The following is an 18254-nucleotide window of genomic DNA, read 5'->3' on the forward strand; positions in this document are numbered from 1 at the left end:
AGGATTTACTCTCCTTTAATGTATGCACTCCATCTTATATTTCTGTTACCTCAGAAAGGAGCAAAACCTGACATATAACATCCTATTTTTCTGGGAATAGTCCATTTCTGGCAATATCAGAAGACAGTCTGATAGAAAGATAGCTTCACTGGTGAGGGTGCAAACCATCGACCAAGAATAATTAGTGAGTTGTTAGGATTTGGGTGGCCAGAAAGGGTTCAGAGTGCTGATGAAGGACTTGGCTTGTTCATGGCCACTACAGATTTACTATGAGGTACTGTAAGCCACTCAAAATTCTCCTAGTACTTATTTCTCAAAGCTTTTTTCATGAGAGAGGAACAGAGAATAAACAAAGCTGTGACAGCTTTCTCCGGGAGCTGTTTGCTAGTTGGGAGCATAACAAAGATATCTTCTCTGCTGCTTTTACATAGGAAAAAACCAACAGCAAACCTTTAATTAAAGCAAATGTTTTTCAAACTCTACTGGAAAAAAATAGTTTTGTGAGTGAACTTTCAAAGTTAGCTATTTTTAATAGTATGTGGTATATCCACACAAATCTAAATCTAAATCCCTTTTTCCTTACTTGAATTCTCTTTCCTACTTTTCTCAGTTGGTCAAAAGAACGTGGTTGAAAAGAATGTCTACCTCATAGTTGGCAGGTGTACACAGCAAAGCTTCGTTTTGTGATACAGAAGCCGTTAGGGAGCAGCCAAGGAGCAAATTTTTTTAATGCTTCATGCTTTCATAGTTAACTGCCTGGTGAAATTATAGCAACTTTGTTTGCATGCCAACCTTTTTAAGCACATATTGATTTCTTTAATAAGGGTAATTATTGTAATCCATTGTACTTAAATAGAGTGATACATCTTGGGAAATGACATATGAAGCACCTCAAAGGCACATTAGACTCAAGAAATGGGAACTTGCCCCTCTGTATAAGTATTTTGAGAAAATAGAATATTTTAATTTTCACTGCTATGACATAAGTCCTGTCCTAAATGTTAATATCATTTATAAAGCAATACCAAAGTTATTATTTCCTGTTAGCAAATATGAAAGGAACCCACTGATTTTCTAGATATCATTCTTGAAAAATGGATCATTGGAATAGATTGTTCTGCAAGCAGTATAAATGTTACTTCCCCTATCAGTCTGTGCTGTGCAAATGAGGTCCCATGTGAAATAACAGATTCAGTAATGACTTACACTACACTCTTTCCCCAGAGGGGCATTCTCCAGGGATCTGTTTTCAAAACAGTTTTAGAAACTAAATATCTCTAGTTTTCTACTCCTGTCTTAAATTTGAACTGATTTTTTGAAATATTGAAAAGAGAGACTAAACAGATATCACAGTCGCATTAATTGTATTTCCATAGAAAACTTGGGTTAAAAATAGCATTACTGGATAAGGGGCTCTAATTTTCTGCTCCTAGAATTTTGCATAAGATAAAGTTGAAGATAGTAGCTCTTCCCAGCACCGTTCTTCCTAGGTGTCTCTAATGTTTCTTATATGCAAGATAGTGTTGAAACTGAGAACTAGTTGTGGCATGTCCTGTCTGTAAAACCATCCCTAAAGGTGTTTGAAAGAAAATAGAGCATGTGATGTTATCATCTGACAAGTTAGTTATCATAGTGCCAAAAAGCCCCAGAAATACAGATCTACTTTTTTTTTTTCTTTCCTGCCTTCCTCTTTACCCACATCCTATCCCACTCTTTGCTCAGTGTTAAATGTACCAATGTGAGTCAGTGTGTACTAACATAGAACAACAAAGAGAGTTAAAAAAGGATAAAAAAATGTTCAGGTCATCACTGTGTTCCAGTCTTTTGTTATTTTCTGTCCAGGCAAGGCCAATGTGGCACTCTCTCAGCGTTGTTTTGTGCCTCTCCATCTCTTGATCAAAACTCTCATTTGTATTTTCCCTTACAACTTCCTTCAGTAGCGCACACAATATTTTTTTGACTGAATGGCAGAGGTCCACTTCTACAAAATAGCTCTTCTATAAAATAGCTCTTACGTTTTCCTTTGTGTTGTGGCTTAACTCCAAGCGTTTTGTTCATGCACATGCAGCTATCAACTGAAGAGCAAAGCACTCTCAAATATCTTTCGTTGCAGTATTGTTCCAAATCTGATGCTTCATCCCATCTCCCCTTGAGTGAGTGGGAAGAGACTCAGTGTTTCCTTCACTTTTGCGGGCACTGCATTAACTCTATAGATAAGTTTTGTGTGATAGAACATGTATCATAAAACCTCCGTAAAGAAGCAACACAGCTATCCTTTTTTGAAATAAATTCAGGCCATTATAGATAAACGGAAATGAGTGTGGCTATACCCACTAAAATCTACTCTAGAGCCCTTTGCTGCGCGGTAAAGCTCTAGGAATAGCCTTTGCATGTTTTTGAAAATCTGTTTAAAAAGCACAGATGTTCTTTGTTAGTCTTTATATGCCAGTGATTTAACACAAAAATAATTTCCCCTGGTTTCCAGAAATATTGCACTGTTTTGTGGATTGTCTAAGACTGTCTAGTGGGGACTTTTTAGTGAGATGTGCTGTACTGAACAGAAAAATAAAGGTCTTAAGTTCTGTGCAAGAACTTCACTTAAATAGAAATATTCTCTATGTATTCTCGGGCCCACATGTGCTTCAGAGTTTGCAGGGCTGGATGTTTGTCCAGACATCCACCAGATAGATGTCAGAGCAAAATTTGGATCGGTACTGCTGTCATCACTGTAGGTGGTCATTTCTGTGCAAAGGAAAGGCCCCTTAGCCTGGATCACCGGGCTATCAGGTCCCCTTGGGGCATGTTGTGAAATGCTGCAGCAGACAATTTAGGCTCAGACATGCAGAGTGTGTAGAAACAGTCTATAAATGAGTACAAAAGTTATATTAGAATTAAAATCCATTTATGAGTAATGATGATCTAAGTCACATAGCTGCCAAGTGTTGTATGAAATACATATATAATACATGTATTTGTTGCTGAAGAGAGGGAGCAAAAAACCTACGGCTATTCATTATTGTGTAATTTCGTCAAAATCATAGGACCACTGAGCTAAACCAGATTACTGAAAACATCCTTGAAACGTCTGGATGTTTAGAAACCAAAGCTAGGCTTCAGACTGATACTCTTTAATTCCCCTAAGTAGTGAATCAAGTATCTGTTTCCCAGAGGAATATAGATTATTTGCGTGTGGTATGTGAGAAGATGAGGGGCAGAGCCCTGACTGCAGAACTTAAATTTCCCAAGCAAAAAAATGTATATATAGTATACTGATGTATTAATTCTTTTATATTCTTTTGCTGGTAATGTATTTTAAGACAATCAGTAAACAAGAGCTCATTATTTACAACTAAATCTTGATGAGTCAAGTATGTTTGCAGGAGATCAAACAGGAACCTAGAATTAAAATTGCTCCTTTTTGCCTTTCAAAAACCAAACCCTACCTGTGTGAATTAGCTGCTTTTACCCTCTAGTCTCCCAAAATCTTCCATCTGAAACCTGTCCTTTTCTGTCTTCCCCTTTTTACTCTTCTTTGTCTGCGCTGTTTATCCGTCCACTGGCTGACAGTGTCTTTACATCCAAAATGCAAAGCAGACAGATGGGCGCCTCAGGAAAGAACATGACTAAGAGCACCAGCATCAGCGGGGACATGTACACACTGGAGAAGAACGATGGCAGCCAGTCGGACACAGCAGTGGGCACTGTTGGAGGTGGCGGCAAAAAGAGACGGTCCAGCATTGGTGCAAAGATGGTTGCCATCGTGGGCCTCTCACGAAAAAGCCGTAGCACGTCACAACTCAGCCAAACTGGTAGGAACTGGATTTTTTTCCCCTCTCAAATTATTCTTTAAATATACATAATGTGTATGTATTATGGTTTAATCATTTGGATATCCTGTTGAAGTCATCTAATCAGCAATAGTCTACGGAATGAAGAAAATGGTCAAACATTTTTCTCTCTGGACATTTACTAAACTAGGTTTTTTTTAGCAAAGATCCTTTTCAGGTTGGACTGAAGCTCTTATTTTCTTCTTGCTGGAACCTGCTTAATGCACTAATTCCTTGCTTCTCAGGAGCCAACATGAGCTGCTTACTTCTGTTTGGGGGGAATCCTTACTGCAAGTTTGTGAAGGGACGCTGAAATGTTGCAAAATTCCTTTACTTTTGTCACAAACAGTGTGTGCATATTTCAATATGGTTGATTTTCTTTTTTCACATTTGAATATGCAACCTTATTTTGAAGTGAAATTATTGTCCTGAACAAAAGGATATATTTTATTACTTCTGTACAACCACCTTACTGCTTTTTAATTCATCTCTTTTCAGCCTACAAGCGTATTCGCCATCAGTATAAATTTTCCTAATTTCTGTTTATCGTCTCAGTTAAAATTTGATACTGAAATATTCTACCTAGGAAAAATTGAGAGTTTTCTGCTTTGATGCCTAAAGCATTTAAAGTCTTACACATTTTTTTTTCTATTCCTCATTTTTCAAGGAAAATCCATATAATGCACTCTGAAAAGCTCTTGTTAATTCAGGAAGCTGTATAGGACACGTGTAATTTACATGGGAAAAGATTACTTGTATTTAAATGACATATATATAAAAAAGTGTTTAAGTAATGTATATATTTATGCACATATATATTTATGTATTTCAAGGTATATACATAAGATATATTATACGTTAGGTATATAAGCAAAACTTGTAACTTTGTCATATCGGTCAACCTAAGTTTATAATATTCAACTGTGTGTGGTCCCATCTGAAGGTCTCCATTGTGCTAACCACCATTCAAACATTGATAAGAGATGTTTCAGTTCTCTGGAAAGTTTGCAGTTTACATCATGAAACCAAAGTGGTAAGACTTTTAATGTACAAGTAAATAGAGCAAAGTGATGATTTGCAGTGTCAGAAATTGTGGTTAATTTTGTAAGTAAACTTTTGTAGGCAGGGGATGTAAAGTACCTGGAAAGAGTAAAAGTAAAAAAGAGGGGAAAGGAAGGGTAAGCAAGAGGAGTAACAGTGTAGAAGAAGGAAGAGCACAGAAACAGAACAGGGAGCTTGAGTGTGCATCTTACTGAATGTGATATGAAACAAGAGAGAATGAAGAAAGGGAAAGAATGTATGTAGTGTGAACTCTGATGTAGACACTGATGACTCCATCAGCAGGCAAGTCTTTGTAGTCCCATGTTTTACCAACTCACTTGCAGGTTATGGAAATGGTAGTTTCATATATGTTTCTATTTTCCTGAGTTCAAATGAATGTGAAGCAAAAGATTAAGTCATCTTTATACAGATCTGGGAAGTGTCTGGTTGGGCAAGAGAAAAACTTAGCCACTTGCTCACCTAGAAATCTAAATTTTGCTCATGTGATGGTACACAGGTATGTAACTGTACTGGTGTATTTGGATATCAAGTCAAATACAGTGCACTACATTCATAGTTCTGGTCTAATCTGGTCTCTCTTACTGTAAAAGATATTAAATGAAGGATGTCATCTCTTTTCATGCTGTTCAAGTATGTCTCAGTGCGTTCAGAGAGAATCTGTATTACATGGCTTGCCTAGATTTGATTTAAATACCACACTGTCTTAGTTATTTGGGACTTTTAATCTGAAGTTTTTCTCTCTGTTATATCCAATCAGTTGCCAAAGATCTGATTAGATGCTCAAGTCAGGGACAAATGTGAAATGAAACTCTTTCAAAAGTACTCAAGGTCTCTTGACCCACTGACTGTAAATGGGGTGTTCTGAAAAACTCTTGAATAAGGAGTTGTATTTCAGTGCTGTTAGAGGTGCAGCAGAAAACAGGGGAGCCTGCATGCTCTGGCCAGAAGTCCTGCTCCCTCAGCTGCTCCCTAGGAGAGGTCTGTGCTCAGGGCTGACCTGTGCCTGGCCCCGAAGAGAGCAGCCAGTGCACCTCCACCTGCCACCTTCTGAAAATGCCCCTCATGAATCAGTTGGATGTGGGTTGTTTTGTGCAGGTGTTACCGCACACCAGCTCCTGCTGCCCTATTTGACAGCACTCCTGAGGGGGCTTGTGTGGTTGCCACACATGGCTGCACCTAGTAGGCCAGGCTTGTACATCATTTAGATAGTTGGGTCCTGCAAGCATGCTGGTCATGTGGTAAGGAAGCCTGTGTCCACATGTCAGACCCTGGATGAAGTATGTGTATGGTGCTACGCCTTCAGTGATACAAGGTGTTGGCCTGTTGGGTGGGTGAGGGTTAGGTCACATCGCGAAGTGTCTTGCAAGTCTTAAGCATCCATCGGCACATCTTAAAGAAAATATTGGACACCAGTGTTATACATGAATGCCAGAGGTTTAAAACTTGCAGTTAATGTATTTAATGAACTTATAAATTTCCCTTGCTTATCTCATCAAGTTCCTGTTTTCAGATGGTAAGTGCCTGCACAAGGAATTTTGTATTGGTACAAGCATTCTACAAGGGCTCGGATCAAAACACCAATGTGCTATAGATGTCCTTTTCTGGAACTGAGAGGCAGGGGATACTCAGGAGCAAGGCATTAGTACCACATAGAAACAAAGTATAAAGGGTTCTTAGGTAGTTTCTGAAGAAATTATGTCATTCAGTTGATCAGCTAAGTATCTCCTTACATATTAGGCTTGAAAAAGCATGCCAATATCGTAACAATACTACTTCTATAGAAATTTGTGGTCATATTTATAGCAACTAGGCTTCTATAAAGTGTGTGCTCATACAGAAGTCAGTGAAGAAATGCCTATCAGTATCACTGAAACTTTTTCAAGTGTATTTTGGTGGTTTTCTTCATTCACATTTTATAATTAAATCTACACCAGAACTTTTTTTGAAAGTAGGTCAACATAACTGATTTCAGGACTGTGAATCAGGCTTACAATAAATGCCTTAAAAGGTCTGGTTTTTACTGTCTTTTCAAATTAATTTTATGTTATTTCTTGTTATTTGGCATAGTATTAAGAACTTGACACTCCAAATACATACAACAAAACATTTTTTTTTCTGGTCTATAATTCTTTTAGCATATTCAGATAGGAACAGTTGTTTGGGTTTTTGCGGGTAAAGGGTATGTTGATTTGTTGTTATAAGTGGGAGTAAAAGGAGTAATTGTAATAATAATAATAGCCTAACAATGATATTTTTATTTCATTCAACTCTGGCTAGTGTATATGCTGTGTTGGAAGGCCTCCAGAGAGAGAACTGAATACATTTGAAATATGACATGTAGACGTGGTGCTTAGAACATGGTTTAGTGCTGGACTTGGCAGTGCTGGGTTAACAGTTGGGCTCGATGGTCTTAAAGGTCTTTTCCAACATAAACGATTCTATGATTCTATAAACAGTCTTAAATGCCTAGAAAACTGCTAATCCAGTAACTCTGCTGACCAACGGTAATTACCTCATCAAGGGTAATTTATGGGAGTAAAATAATGATTCAAGACAGTGGAAAGATCTGACCTCATTAACATAGGATCTAGGAACTGATCTTTTCAGATTATCATAGCAAGAGAATCCAAGTATGTTCTCATATCCATGATATGAAAAGATTTTAATTGGTGCTCTGTGGATCACTATTGTTATGGGAAAAGAAAGAGCAGACAAAACGCCAGTGTTAAGACCATGGGAATACAGAAAACATGAGTAAAAATAGATGAGACTCATTGTCTAGTTGCCACTTGGACTTAAAGGAGAATTGTAACTTATTTTTTAAAACTTCATGCTCCTTTTAACAATGTGTATCACTGATGTGATATTTCTTTCCTGTTGTTTGATTTAAGGAAAATTTGATGAGAATATACAGGATCAGTAGTTTGCAAACTGATTTGATTTATTTCAAAGTAATTTAAAGAAAAAAAAAAAGCCTGGAAATTCCTGCAATTTCATCAACCTTGGAATCAAGCTAATGGTTGGATGACACAAAAGTAATTTTACTTAAGGTAACATTTGCTTAAGACTTTAGTAAAACAAAAGATAATATAGAGTGGCAAGGTAAATCAGAATTGATTTTAGTTCTGGTTCCTGTACCTTTTCAGTGCTACAAAAAATAGCTGAAGGAATATGCCTTACACTTGAGTCAAGCAATCATTTGTAGAAGCCAACATTTGGTGGATTAGAAAGAGTTTATGTTGTAACCTTCAGGTCCTGATTCCACAGGCATTCTTCCTGGTGGAAAAGCTCGCTTTCTTTACAGAGGAAAATAACATACAAGATGCAAATGCCCAGCAGCATCTTAACAGTGTTTGCTTAGCTATTCGTCTCTGGAATGCAATCTTTTTCCTGCTGGACAGCCCTGAGGGAAGTGATGATCAGGCTTCCGTACTGGTGCAGACCTGTAACTCTCAGTTATATTTCATTAATGAGTGAAGCCTTTGCCTTGTTCTGATTAGACAATCTTAGATCTCCCTTTCAACTCATATGAACTGTCTCTGGCAGGTGGGTACCTGGATGTGTTGACTTCGCTTATTCAGCTGACATTTCTCCTTTAGCTGGGAAAATATTTTGTATTTTCTTTAGTTAGCCAAGACCTATTGTGTTTGTAGGCTGATTATATCCAAAAGCCTAAGCAGTTTAATTTATGTTTTCAAGACGTTTTTTAGAATCTGGACCACACCATGGATCACAAACACTAAAACATTTCCTGTGTGTACACACATTCAGTCACATGTACAGAGTCCAGCACATTCTCAGAGACTGTCTCATGATGTCTTTGGGTATATGATCACAATAGATGGCATCTATTATAATAGATGACAAAAATGCATGTAACAGCATGACTTGAGAGTGATCAGTGCACTAATGCCTGCAGAGAGGTGTAACCATGCATTTGAATAAAAATAAACTGCCCTTGTGTGTCTCTGTAGAGCATTGCTCCAAGGTACAGTGCTCTGGAGGGCCCTGCACATGTAAACCTAGCAGATGACCCTGGGGATCAAGCGACACCACCTGAACTGCAGTTTCTGCATGGCAACATGTTGCTCCATGTAGGCTAATGACTTTCTAGTCAGTGAATTCTGCCAAGATAAAAGTTGTAGGAAGGCATTGGAAAACCTTTGGAAAATTATGCAAGGTCAACCAAGACATAGACAAGTATTAAAACCTATTAAAATCTCACTAGAACCAAAAAGCTGCTGCTTTTTTTTTTTTTTTTTTAAATGACCAAGATAAAGGTTGTCCTTGCTTTAGCAGGAGGACAAACTTCGGCAAGATGCCATACGTGGCACGACGTTATAGGGCTGTAAAAGTACAGTTTTGAGTCAGTGTGTCATGGTGTTCTGAGCTCTCTTAATACTCTTTATAATTTTGGTGGAGTTAAACTGCAGCATTATATTCTTGAAGTTAAATTTTTCTGTAGAAAAAGAAAGCAAAAATCAGTTGATTCAGTGCAAATAAAATGGTGATTGCCCTTGAGAGAATTAAATAGCTTCATCAAAAAAGAGGCACTTACACTCTGACAAATTCTGGAGCGGTCTAAAGAGTAACTTCAGTAAAACCAGGTTAAAGAATTTTGAAATTTCCGTACTTCATGGCTACACATTTTCCTAGAATAAATGTAAGATAAGTAGGTCTCTCACAGCAAAAAGCTTGAATGGGATTTTGTCTGTGTGTGTGTGTGTGTTAAAAGTCAAATTTTGTAATCTATATGGTTTGTAGGCTGTTGAAACTACGATCTAAAGTGCTGTATTCACAAGTAGAATAGTCTCAGTTTTGTCTGTCATGAACCAATCAGGTAGCCTGTAGAAAAATTTCCTCAATTACTGGAATAATTGAAGGGAACATTGGCTTGGCCTTGTATGGAATTTCACATCTCTCAATTGAAAGTTCAGATTTATATAAAAATCAGTCTTCTACCACATATACAGTACATATATTTCCTGTTAAAAGGAAGATTATTAATCACTTCCAACAGTGGTAACTAAAGGAGAAACTGCCTTTGGTCTAAGATGAGATAGAATATGGTAAGCAAATAAATTACTGTTTGTTTTTGTAATATACATTGTTATTTTCTGTCCCTAGAATTAATTTCTGTGGCCAAAACAGCAACTGAAATTATCAATTATTGTTGATTGCTTTTAATCTGGCCAAGTATTTTGTTTTTTTTAAAATCACATATATAATTCAGGTGATTTGAAGCAAGCCATTTATTTGGGGGTTTATTTCCTCTCCTATTCCAGAGACAGATTGCTAATGATAATAAATTGCTCTAAATGTGTAGTATTATACTTGTATCAGTATTCTTGATGTGTAATCTGATTTAGTTTCAAAATAAACCCATATTACGTTGATAGAAATATAGGATTAGCAGTTGACAAGAGATTAAGGCCAATTTGTACTACTGATTAGTTAGGAATTGCAACCTGAATCCTTTAACAAAGAGAAAGTACCATTATAACAAATACATTACGAAGAGCATTAATCAGCTTCTACTAAATAAACTCTGGAGAGTTATGCTAATAAATAAATAGACTCTAATTGCAAACTAAAAAGCCTGACTACACAGGCTTTTAAGTTTATTTTACTAAGGTGATAGATTTTTGGTTTCAAATTGTTTTCTTCCACATGTAGGAAAAGACTAGGAAAGAAGATAAAATTTATGCATCTCTCCTCAACGGACTTTCTGTAGAGGAGGTAGGTATATATTTGAGTCCTTGTGTTTTCATAAAGCTTATGCAAGAGATGGAAGCAGTGAAAAAAAAAATATAGCTGAGGTGTCAGAACTGAATTCCAGCCAGTGCTAGCTATGATCTTATAAAGTCCTCTGGAAGACACTTCTCACACACAAAGTATGGGAGGCACCTTATGCCGTATATAAGCAGAAATTCTAGGCAGATGAGAAGGAAATCCTGTGATGAGACTAGGACGTAAGGATAAAAGGCTTAATTTGGGGACAAAAGGTGCAGAACATGTACACCGACTGAGCAATACTGCCCCAGTCACAAATTACTCATTGAACTTCCTCTTAGTTACCAACTCAGTGAGATATACACTTGTGAGATTTCCAACTGACTGTAGCAGAAGTAAAACTAAATCCCGTGGTTGTAGGCATTATATGATTAAAAACCTCTACTTATATTTCCAAAAATTATTTTCTGTGTTGCCAACCCTTTCCTTAAAAAGCAACTTACTTGTATTACTACCTGATCTCATAAATAAGGGAAAAAAAAAGGAGAAAGCTGTGAGATCAGAACGTTTAGCTTGACCTTCCACAAGATTTTTTTCTTTCCATAATTAGAGGTAAAAATAGAGAGAGAAATGTAGGGTGATCTTTCTTGGTAAGAATACTGCTAAGCTATATTTTCATATTCAGAGCAGAAGAATTCTCATAAGATCCATGCTAAAAAAATATACATCTCATCAAAAAACTTTAAAGCTCTTTTATTTCTGTTTTCACAGCAAACAAGGTTTGTTCTTTCTGTTATTACATAAGGAAAACCCATCACAGTCCTTCCTGAATTAATTAAATCAGGAGAGCATTTCTTTTTAGGCTCTGTAAGAGCTATTCAACAGAATAGCTTTCCTTAAGAAAGTTTCAATTTGAAAACTCTTTTTGGGATTTTACAATCCCTTAGTTAACATATGATATAATACATGTGAATTCCTTGTTGGATATTCTGTGAAAGAGGGTTCTTACTTCATCCTACTGAAACTTGAGAGTGAAAAGAAGAAGTTTATAGGGCAATTTCATACGTTTAATCTGGCAATCTGAAATATCTAGGATGCTTACCTGTAGTTACAGTTCTGTTCATCTATGTAGTTTATACTTTTGGGAAGAAAATTCAGTCTTATTTTTTTTCCAGTTGAAATAATTTTTCTACTATTTTCAATTTTTTCTATAACCACCTCAATGACTACTGTTTGTATTGTTCCAGAAAGATAATACTCATCTACACACTGCTATATGAACCACCTTCACTAAATAACGATCTACTGTGAAGGGGGATTTACTTCAGATCTCCAAAGGCCAGCTCTTGGACAGTTATCAGAAGCGTGGTTTTAGTAAAAATAAATGCATATGACATTTATATTTACAGATTCACTGCATTTAAAAAAAAAAAATCATAACAATATGGGATTTCATTCCTTGTACTTCAACAGAATGCAATATTAAAGGTCCTTTAGCAAGTCGTATCTCAATATTGAATTTATGTCATTAACACTACCCATGCCATCAGCAACACTATTAATAACCTTTCGATAAATGAAAATTTTTTTCTAAGGATGGAAGGTAATTTATAAAATAATTCCCCGGAAGCAAAAAATAATGAAAATAGCCCCAAAAGTAAAGGTGGTATTAGAGGCATGCTTTGCAGACTAATTCAGAACAGCTCTTTGGCCTCAGCTGGTATGCAACTTATGTGGATGTAGCAGTATTAAAAAGATTCAGTTTTACTGCACTCTCGTGTTGCCGATTTCAGCTAGCTGTTGTACGCCTGTACCATAAATAAGAGCCATCTCTGCTCTCCATAGGATAACCTTGGGCAGATAACACCACAGTACTTCTGCTTTTAAACGCTGCGCAGGATATACAGATCATGAGAAATCATGCAGATACTGACAATACAATTGTGTGAGCTCTTCGTACTTCTGGATTCTTTGTGCTGATGTCCCTCATAATGAACTGGGGTATACCTCCTAGGCATCTCCAGACCATTTGGATTGGCTTTGTCTTCCATGGAAGAAGTGTCATGATGCTGTCACTTAAAACTTGTATGTGCCACTAACAGAAAAGTCTTACAGGAGAAACGATGTGCACTGGGGATGAGTCACAGAAAATACACACACAACTGTTGGATCAGGAAATTGAACCCTCCACTCACAAACAGATTACCCTAACCATTAGCGTGCAGTCACAGCTCTCTTACCAATGCTTTATTTGGCCTATTTGGTCTTCCTTTATTCCTTTTTTTGGGTGCTAGCAAAAACTTCATTTTGCAAAATAGGGCATGTCAGGTATGTGTCAGATGGTGTGTGCCAGGTACTCTCCAAGAAAGTGGGAAATATTTTAGCCTTTGCCAGCAGGAGAGGGGCTCTGAACCCAGATCTCCCTCCATCATGGACACGTCCTCTTGGCTGCAATGTAAGAGAGAGAATTGGTTTCCGCTTCTCTAGAGATATAATAAAAGAATGCAGTTGCCAAAATGACATTTCTTGAGCAGAGTCCTGCAGCTGCAGTTTGCTTACCAGATTTGTCCCTGAGGCAGAATGCACAGGACCTGCATTTTCTGAATGCTGATGTGTAGGATAGGTCCCAGCCCATCTTCATGTTGGCAAGAGTCGGTAGCTTCTCAATATGTACAGAATCAAGATTTGAGGGAAAATTAGGATAAAAAAGCTGATTTGGGGGAATTTAGGCACCACTGGGGCTACAAGCAGGATTTTTCAGGTTTATTTCTTTGGAATGAGATGACAAATGCCTGTGCATTTTAGGCACTTATATCCATTTTTAAACCATTTTTTATTAATATCTGACCTTTGCAGTCCATATAGAGAAGTGAAACCAACACGGGGGAGGATAAGAGAAGAACAGAAAAGAGAAGTTACCTGATACCAGCAGAAGTCAATAGAGAGCCAGAATAGAAGCCTAAAACTTGTCAAGTCCTTATTCCATGCTTTAGCAACACAACAAAAAAGAATTTTTTCTGTCCTTCTGGGTGTACATTGTGCTTCTTAACTATACTATTGGACAATTCCAGGTTAATTTAATTTTTTTTTCAATTTGATGAAGTAAAACACATCCTTAGCAATTACCGAATGCTTTGGCAATGAATAGTGAGGGTTTTGAAGGCATCACAAGTGCATCTAAATTCAGTGAAACTTGAGAATCTAGTTCAAACAGTGCACTGGTGAACCATATATTTTTGCTACAATTTTTTTTATATTTTAGTATAGTAGTTTATTATATATTAATATACTTATTAATAATACTTAATACTAATAGTATATTATATTATAGTAGTTTACGACTGAGGAATTCCTCCAAGATTTTTCTTAAATGTCAGTACAGTTTTTGTTATTGAACTTTGAATACTGCTTGATCAAAGGGATAGGATTTTCTCTAATATTGTTAGGATATGTGAGTTCAGTTAAAGTCTCTCTTCCTGCTCAGGGAATATATTAAGAAGCAAAAAATTGTCATTAAGGACACGCCACAGAAGGAAGAAAATATGCAAGTTGTTCTCAAACGATTTCTAATGGAGCATGTTTAGGAAAAGGTGAATGATTCCTTAAAAAAGGCAAAAATCTACTTTTTTCTTCATCAGCTAAAAAATTTGTGTATGGTTCTTTGTGTGTCTGCATAAGATGAACAGATCCTTTGGCAGATATTTTCTTAGCAGTCCTACTTTTTATTACAAAGTAATAAAATCATAGTCTCCTTAACATTGGGGGGGAGTTTTTCTTTTTATACCTATTTTTAGGAGTTTTTCCTATGCTTGCAAGTGCTTGTGTGAATGACATTGAATTTTTTTACTGTCATGATCTTTTCATTACCATATGAAATGTTAAACTATTTATGTTATCTTACATGAATTAAAACCTGATTAAAATCTGATTTTTTTCAGCTTTGTACCTATAGTACTCTAATATTTAGGTTTTTCCATAGTCTAGGTAGAATTTGGTGCCAGTAAAAATTATTTTTAGCTCGGTCTATGAAATCACATTGAGACTTAATTGAAAATATTCACAGTAATAAGTACTCTTCTTGTTACTATTTGCTGCAGTAAGACCTGTCACGAACAAATTTGTACTGTGAAGGAAAAATTACTTCCCTGTGATTAACTAAATTAATTAATAGTTACCAACTTTACTGAGGTTTTTTTAATAAGGTGGATATCTTAAGTATTTTTGAAAATGTAAAATTAATGCAATATTTTGTGTGAAACCTGAGTGTTAAGGCAGCACCACTTTTAACTAATATATTAAGTGGAACAGGTAACATAGTAACACCTTACAAAATAAAACTGATTTTTATAGAAACTCTGTATTGTAGGTGTTCTAAAATCTGTAAATTACAGCTTCTAGCAAGACAATATTCTACTTTTGGTTTAATACAGCATAAAAATATGCTATGATATATAAACAACAGAAAAATTCTTTACAGATCTGTTAATAAGTGAATTAATTTACTCATTGATTTCTGAATTTTATAACACGTACTTTTTTTTTGCAGTAGGCTTTCATGTAAACTTGATGATTAAATGTCAACATCTTATAATTTTGACATCACTTTTTAATATTTGTTTTAATATATACAGTCATTTTGAGAGTATGCAAGATTGGGCAGTATTTTTGAAACCTTAAACTCACAGATTTGAATAATTATCTTGTGAAAATTCATGTATCCTGAAAGGGTCTTCAAAAATAAGATAGGCCCACTATTGAATTTGAACGTCTAGTTAAGAATCATTGCCTCTATTTCACCAGAATGTGCTTTTTCTTGAATAAGGCAAAGAACCTCTTCTCCTTGCTACCAGCTGTATTTCCTCATTGTGTCACTTTCTCAGTTAGGTATGTCCTCTTTGTTTCACAAGTAGTACTGAGCACCCTGCAGGCATTTCACTTGGTTCCTTGGTGGAGTTTGCAGGTAACTGAAAAGTTGTTTCAGTTCATGATCTCCGCATACCATGAATTGCATTACTTGACTAAAAATTGAGCTCCCATCCAGAGGATGCAAATCAAATTGTTTTATATGGACACATGTAACTCGGAGAAAGGAAAAAGTTTAGGCAGACTTTTTATTATTTGCTTGTTGTAAAGACACTGATTTTATTTTTGAGGTTGAATATTATGTACGGATGTTGGAAATTAGCTGAGTACGTGTGTTTGCTATTAAGCATAGGAGTAGCTACACTGAAGTGTGGTACATTTGAGGGATGCCAACCCTCACAAAGGGAGGGAGGACATGTGAATCCACTTTCGACACAAAAGCAATCTTTTTTTCTGCTTCAGCTCTCTTTCTTTGCTAGGACCACCGAAGGGTGAGAACTAGAGAAACCCTTCGGCTGTTTCACTGCTGTCTTTACTACACTTCGAGGTTGAACTTCACCATCTTATCAATAGCCAAAGTTATGTCTTCATCAGTAAGGAAACAGAAATGCCAGGAACCATAGAAAATCACTTGCAGTTAAATAGGTGAAATACATAAAATTCTGGAGATAATTGTTCACTCTGCTGTTCCATCAGCTACCTGGTGGCTGAAGACCATAGGAGTGTAGGAGTTACCTTTAAAAGCACTGCTTCTCAGCTAGCACGCAAGCTAAGAGACACCTCTTATTCCATTAATGTACTGACAGAAGCCAGTGCCAGCAACAGGTACCTGTTAGAGATCAGGCTGCATGAAAATGAACAGATCAGTCAGTTCAGCATCTTCCTTATGGAGAGGTCTGTAAGTGCTCAGAGTACAGTAGAAGTCATTAACTCGCATGCCTTTTGCTATTCCATTTAAGCAAGTGCTTTCATGCAGCGTGTTGGCAGATTATAGGGATTGTTGAACAGAACCCCACTGGGAAAAGGATTCTTTGCAATTTTGAAATTAATTTTCTTAGCTGGTCCAAGCTGGATCTTGACTTTTGCCACCATGCTTGTCTCTTCTCAGTGAGGAGATGAATCTAAACGTGTGCCAGTTTTGTCCGTGTTGCATTTTCTCAACTTTCCTGGATTGAGGAGAAAACTTCCTGTCATTTGATTTTGCCTTGGTGCCATCCTATACTCATCTGGTGTTCAAAGATATGCAGTATGTATGGAAAGGAATTTTAAGGTCTCCTTCTGGAGAGACCTCTAAAGCTCTCAATCTTGTCATCATTTAAGGTTACAGATAAATAAAAAGACCAAGGTCTGTCTCTGGTTCTGAGAGCAAGATCTGGCTGATGTTGATATGGCTAACCTATCTTAAGCTGTCCTCAGACCAGGATCGACTCATCCCTAAGATCTATTGGAATCCTCCCATGCCCACGCTGTCTCCTGAACTGCTTTTTGGGAATGCCTTTCTGGCTTGAGTCAAAATAGTGGCAGGGAGTGGGCTAAGAAATCTTGAGGATGGTTATAAATCAGTGACCTGATCCTGTGGACTTTGATACTATAAATATAGCCTGAGAAAATTAGTTTCATGCAGTCATCCCTCCATGACCAAGGATTTATTTGCCTGCGTGCACCCTCCATAACGTCTTGTAGTTTTATAATGCCTTGGCTAATTTCATCTACATTTGAATGAGTAGACCACAAAGATAATTAAATTCAGGAGGATAAGGTGAATGGAAGAGCAATGTGCTCCTAATACTTACCAGCATGTAAATCCTACTGCAGCCTCTATCTCTGCAATAGTTACACTTAGTTTTATAGCTTTGTGTTTCATAATTCCTATTTATTTTACATATATCTAGAGTGTGGACAGGATAGAAGTTGCTGAAATCAAAGTCAGTGATCATGCAGGTAAAACTCATAAAAATCCTAGAACTTATTTTCAATTTAATTTTTTGTCATATCATCAAGAATTCCATTCTTACCTAAAAATTCTTTGTAGGTAGCTAACTAGCCATTTTTAGCTAATTTGCATTCCTCCTCTTTAGCTGAGCTAACCGCATTTTCCAGTTCCACCTTCAGTCCATCAATTCCTGCTTTTTCTCCACCTCTCGTCCTGAGTTATGGCATGTCTGTTCATGTCTAAATACCAGAGAAGTGAACATATTCTGATCCTTTTTTGTTTTCAGTGCAGAGAGAGTTTGTATCTCACTGAGTAAGTAAGCCTTGACATGAAAGCAGACATGAAAACAGTGACCTCCTAGGAATTTTCTAGATTACAGAGAAAAGACTTGATAATTAAAAATATTTAGAAGAAACTGTTCTATCAGTTCTTATGAAAACAGAGGGCCCTAAGATGTTAGTCTTAAATCAGTATGAAAGGAAGGTACTACTATCATAGGATAATATTGGTATCAAAGAAAGTTAGCAAGCTATATCTGACTAGTGAAAATGTACAGATCCACGATGAAGAGCTTGGCGTCTGCGGCTGGTAGCAGACAGCCTGCTGAGAAGATTTTCAGCAAAGATGAACCACAGCCTGAAAGCAGAAGTGATTGGTGAGGATGAACAACAGCAGGAGGCAGCAAGGCAGACTTTAATGTGAGAGAAAGAGTTCAAGAGGTGAGGGAAGTGGAGTATGGAGAAATTCAACAATTATATCAGTGAAAGAAGGAGAAGTAGGCACATGCAGGAGAGGACTGAATGACAGCTATGGGTATGGCTGCGGGTTAGAGCGTG

The 18254-nt window shown here is 36.8% G+C and overlaps 1 protein-coding gene across 39 annotated transcripts in view; it reads left to right on the plus strand.

Moving 5' to 3' along the window:
* The window catches only part of RIMS2 (regulating synaptic membrane exocytosis 2), a 478829-nt gene that overhangs the window by 423312 nt on the left and 37263 nt on the right, over positions 1–18254 (plus strand). For 17 of the 39 annotated variants that reach the window (XM_086465565.1, XM_086465572.1, XM_086465563.1 and 14 more), the window contains one exon: positions 3568–3809. The exons of 21 other annotated variants lie outside the window; for them this stretch is intronic. In XM_086465565.1, coding sequence (XP_086321691.1) covers positions 3568–3809 — 242 coding nt within the window. The remainder of the gene's footprint in view (positions 1–3567; positions 3810–18254) is intronic. One more of the 39 variants, XM_086465560.1, reaches the window with a different exon arrangement.

The sequence above is a fragment of the Leptosomus discolor genome, chromosome 5 (assembly GCF_034619465.1).
Source record: "Leptosomus discolor isolate bLepDis1 chromosome 5, bLepDis1.hap2, whole genome shotgun sequence".
NCBI lineage: Eukaryota > Metazoa > Chordata > Aves > Leptosomiformes > Leptosomidae > Leptosomus > Leptosomus discolor.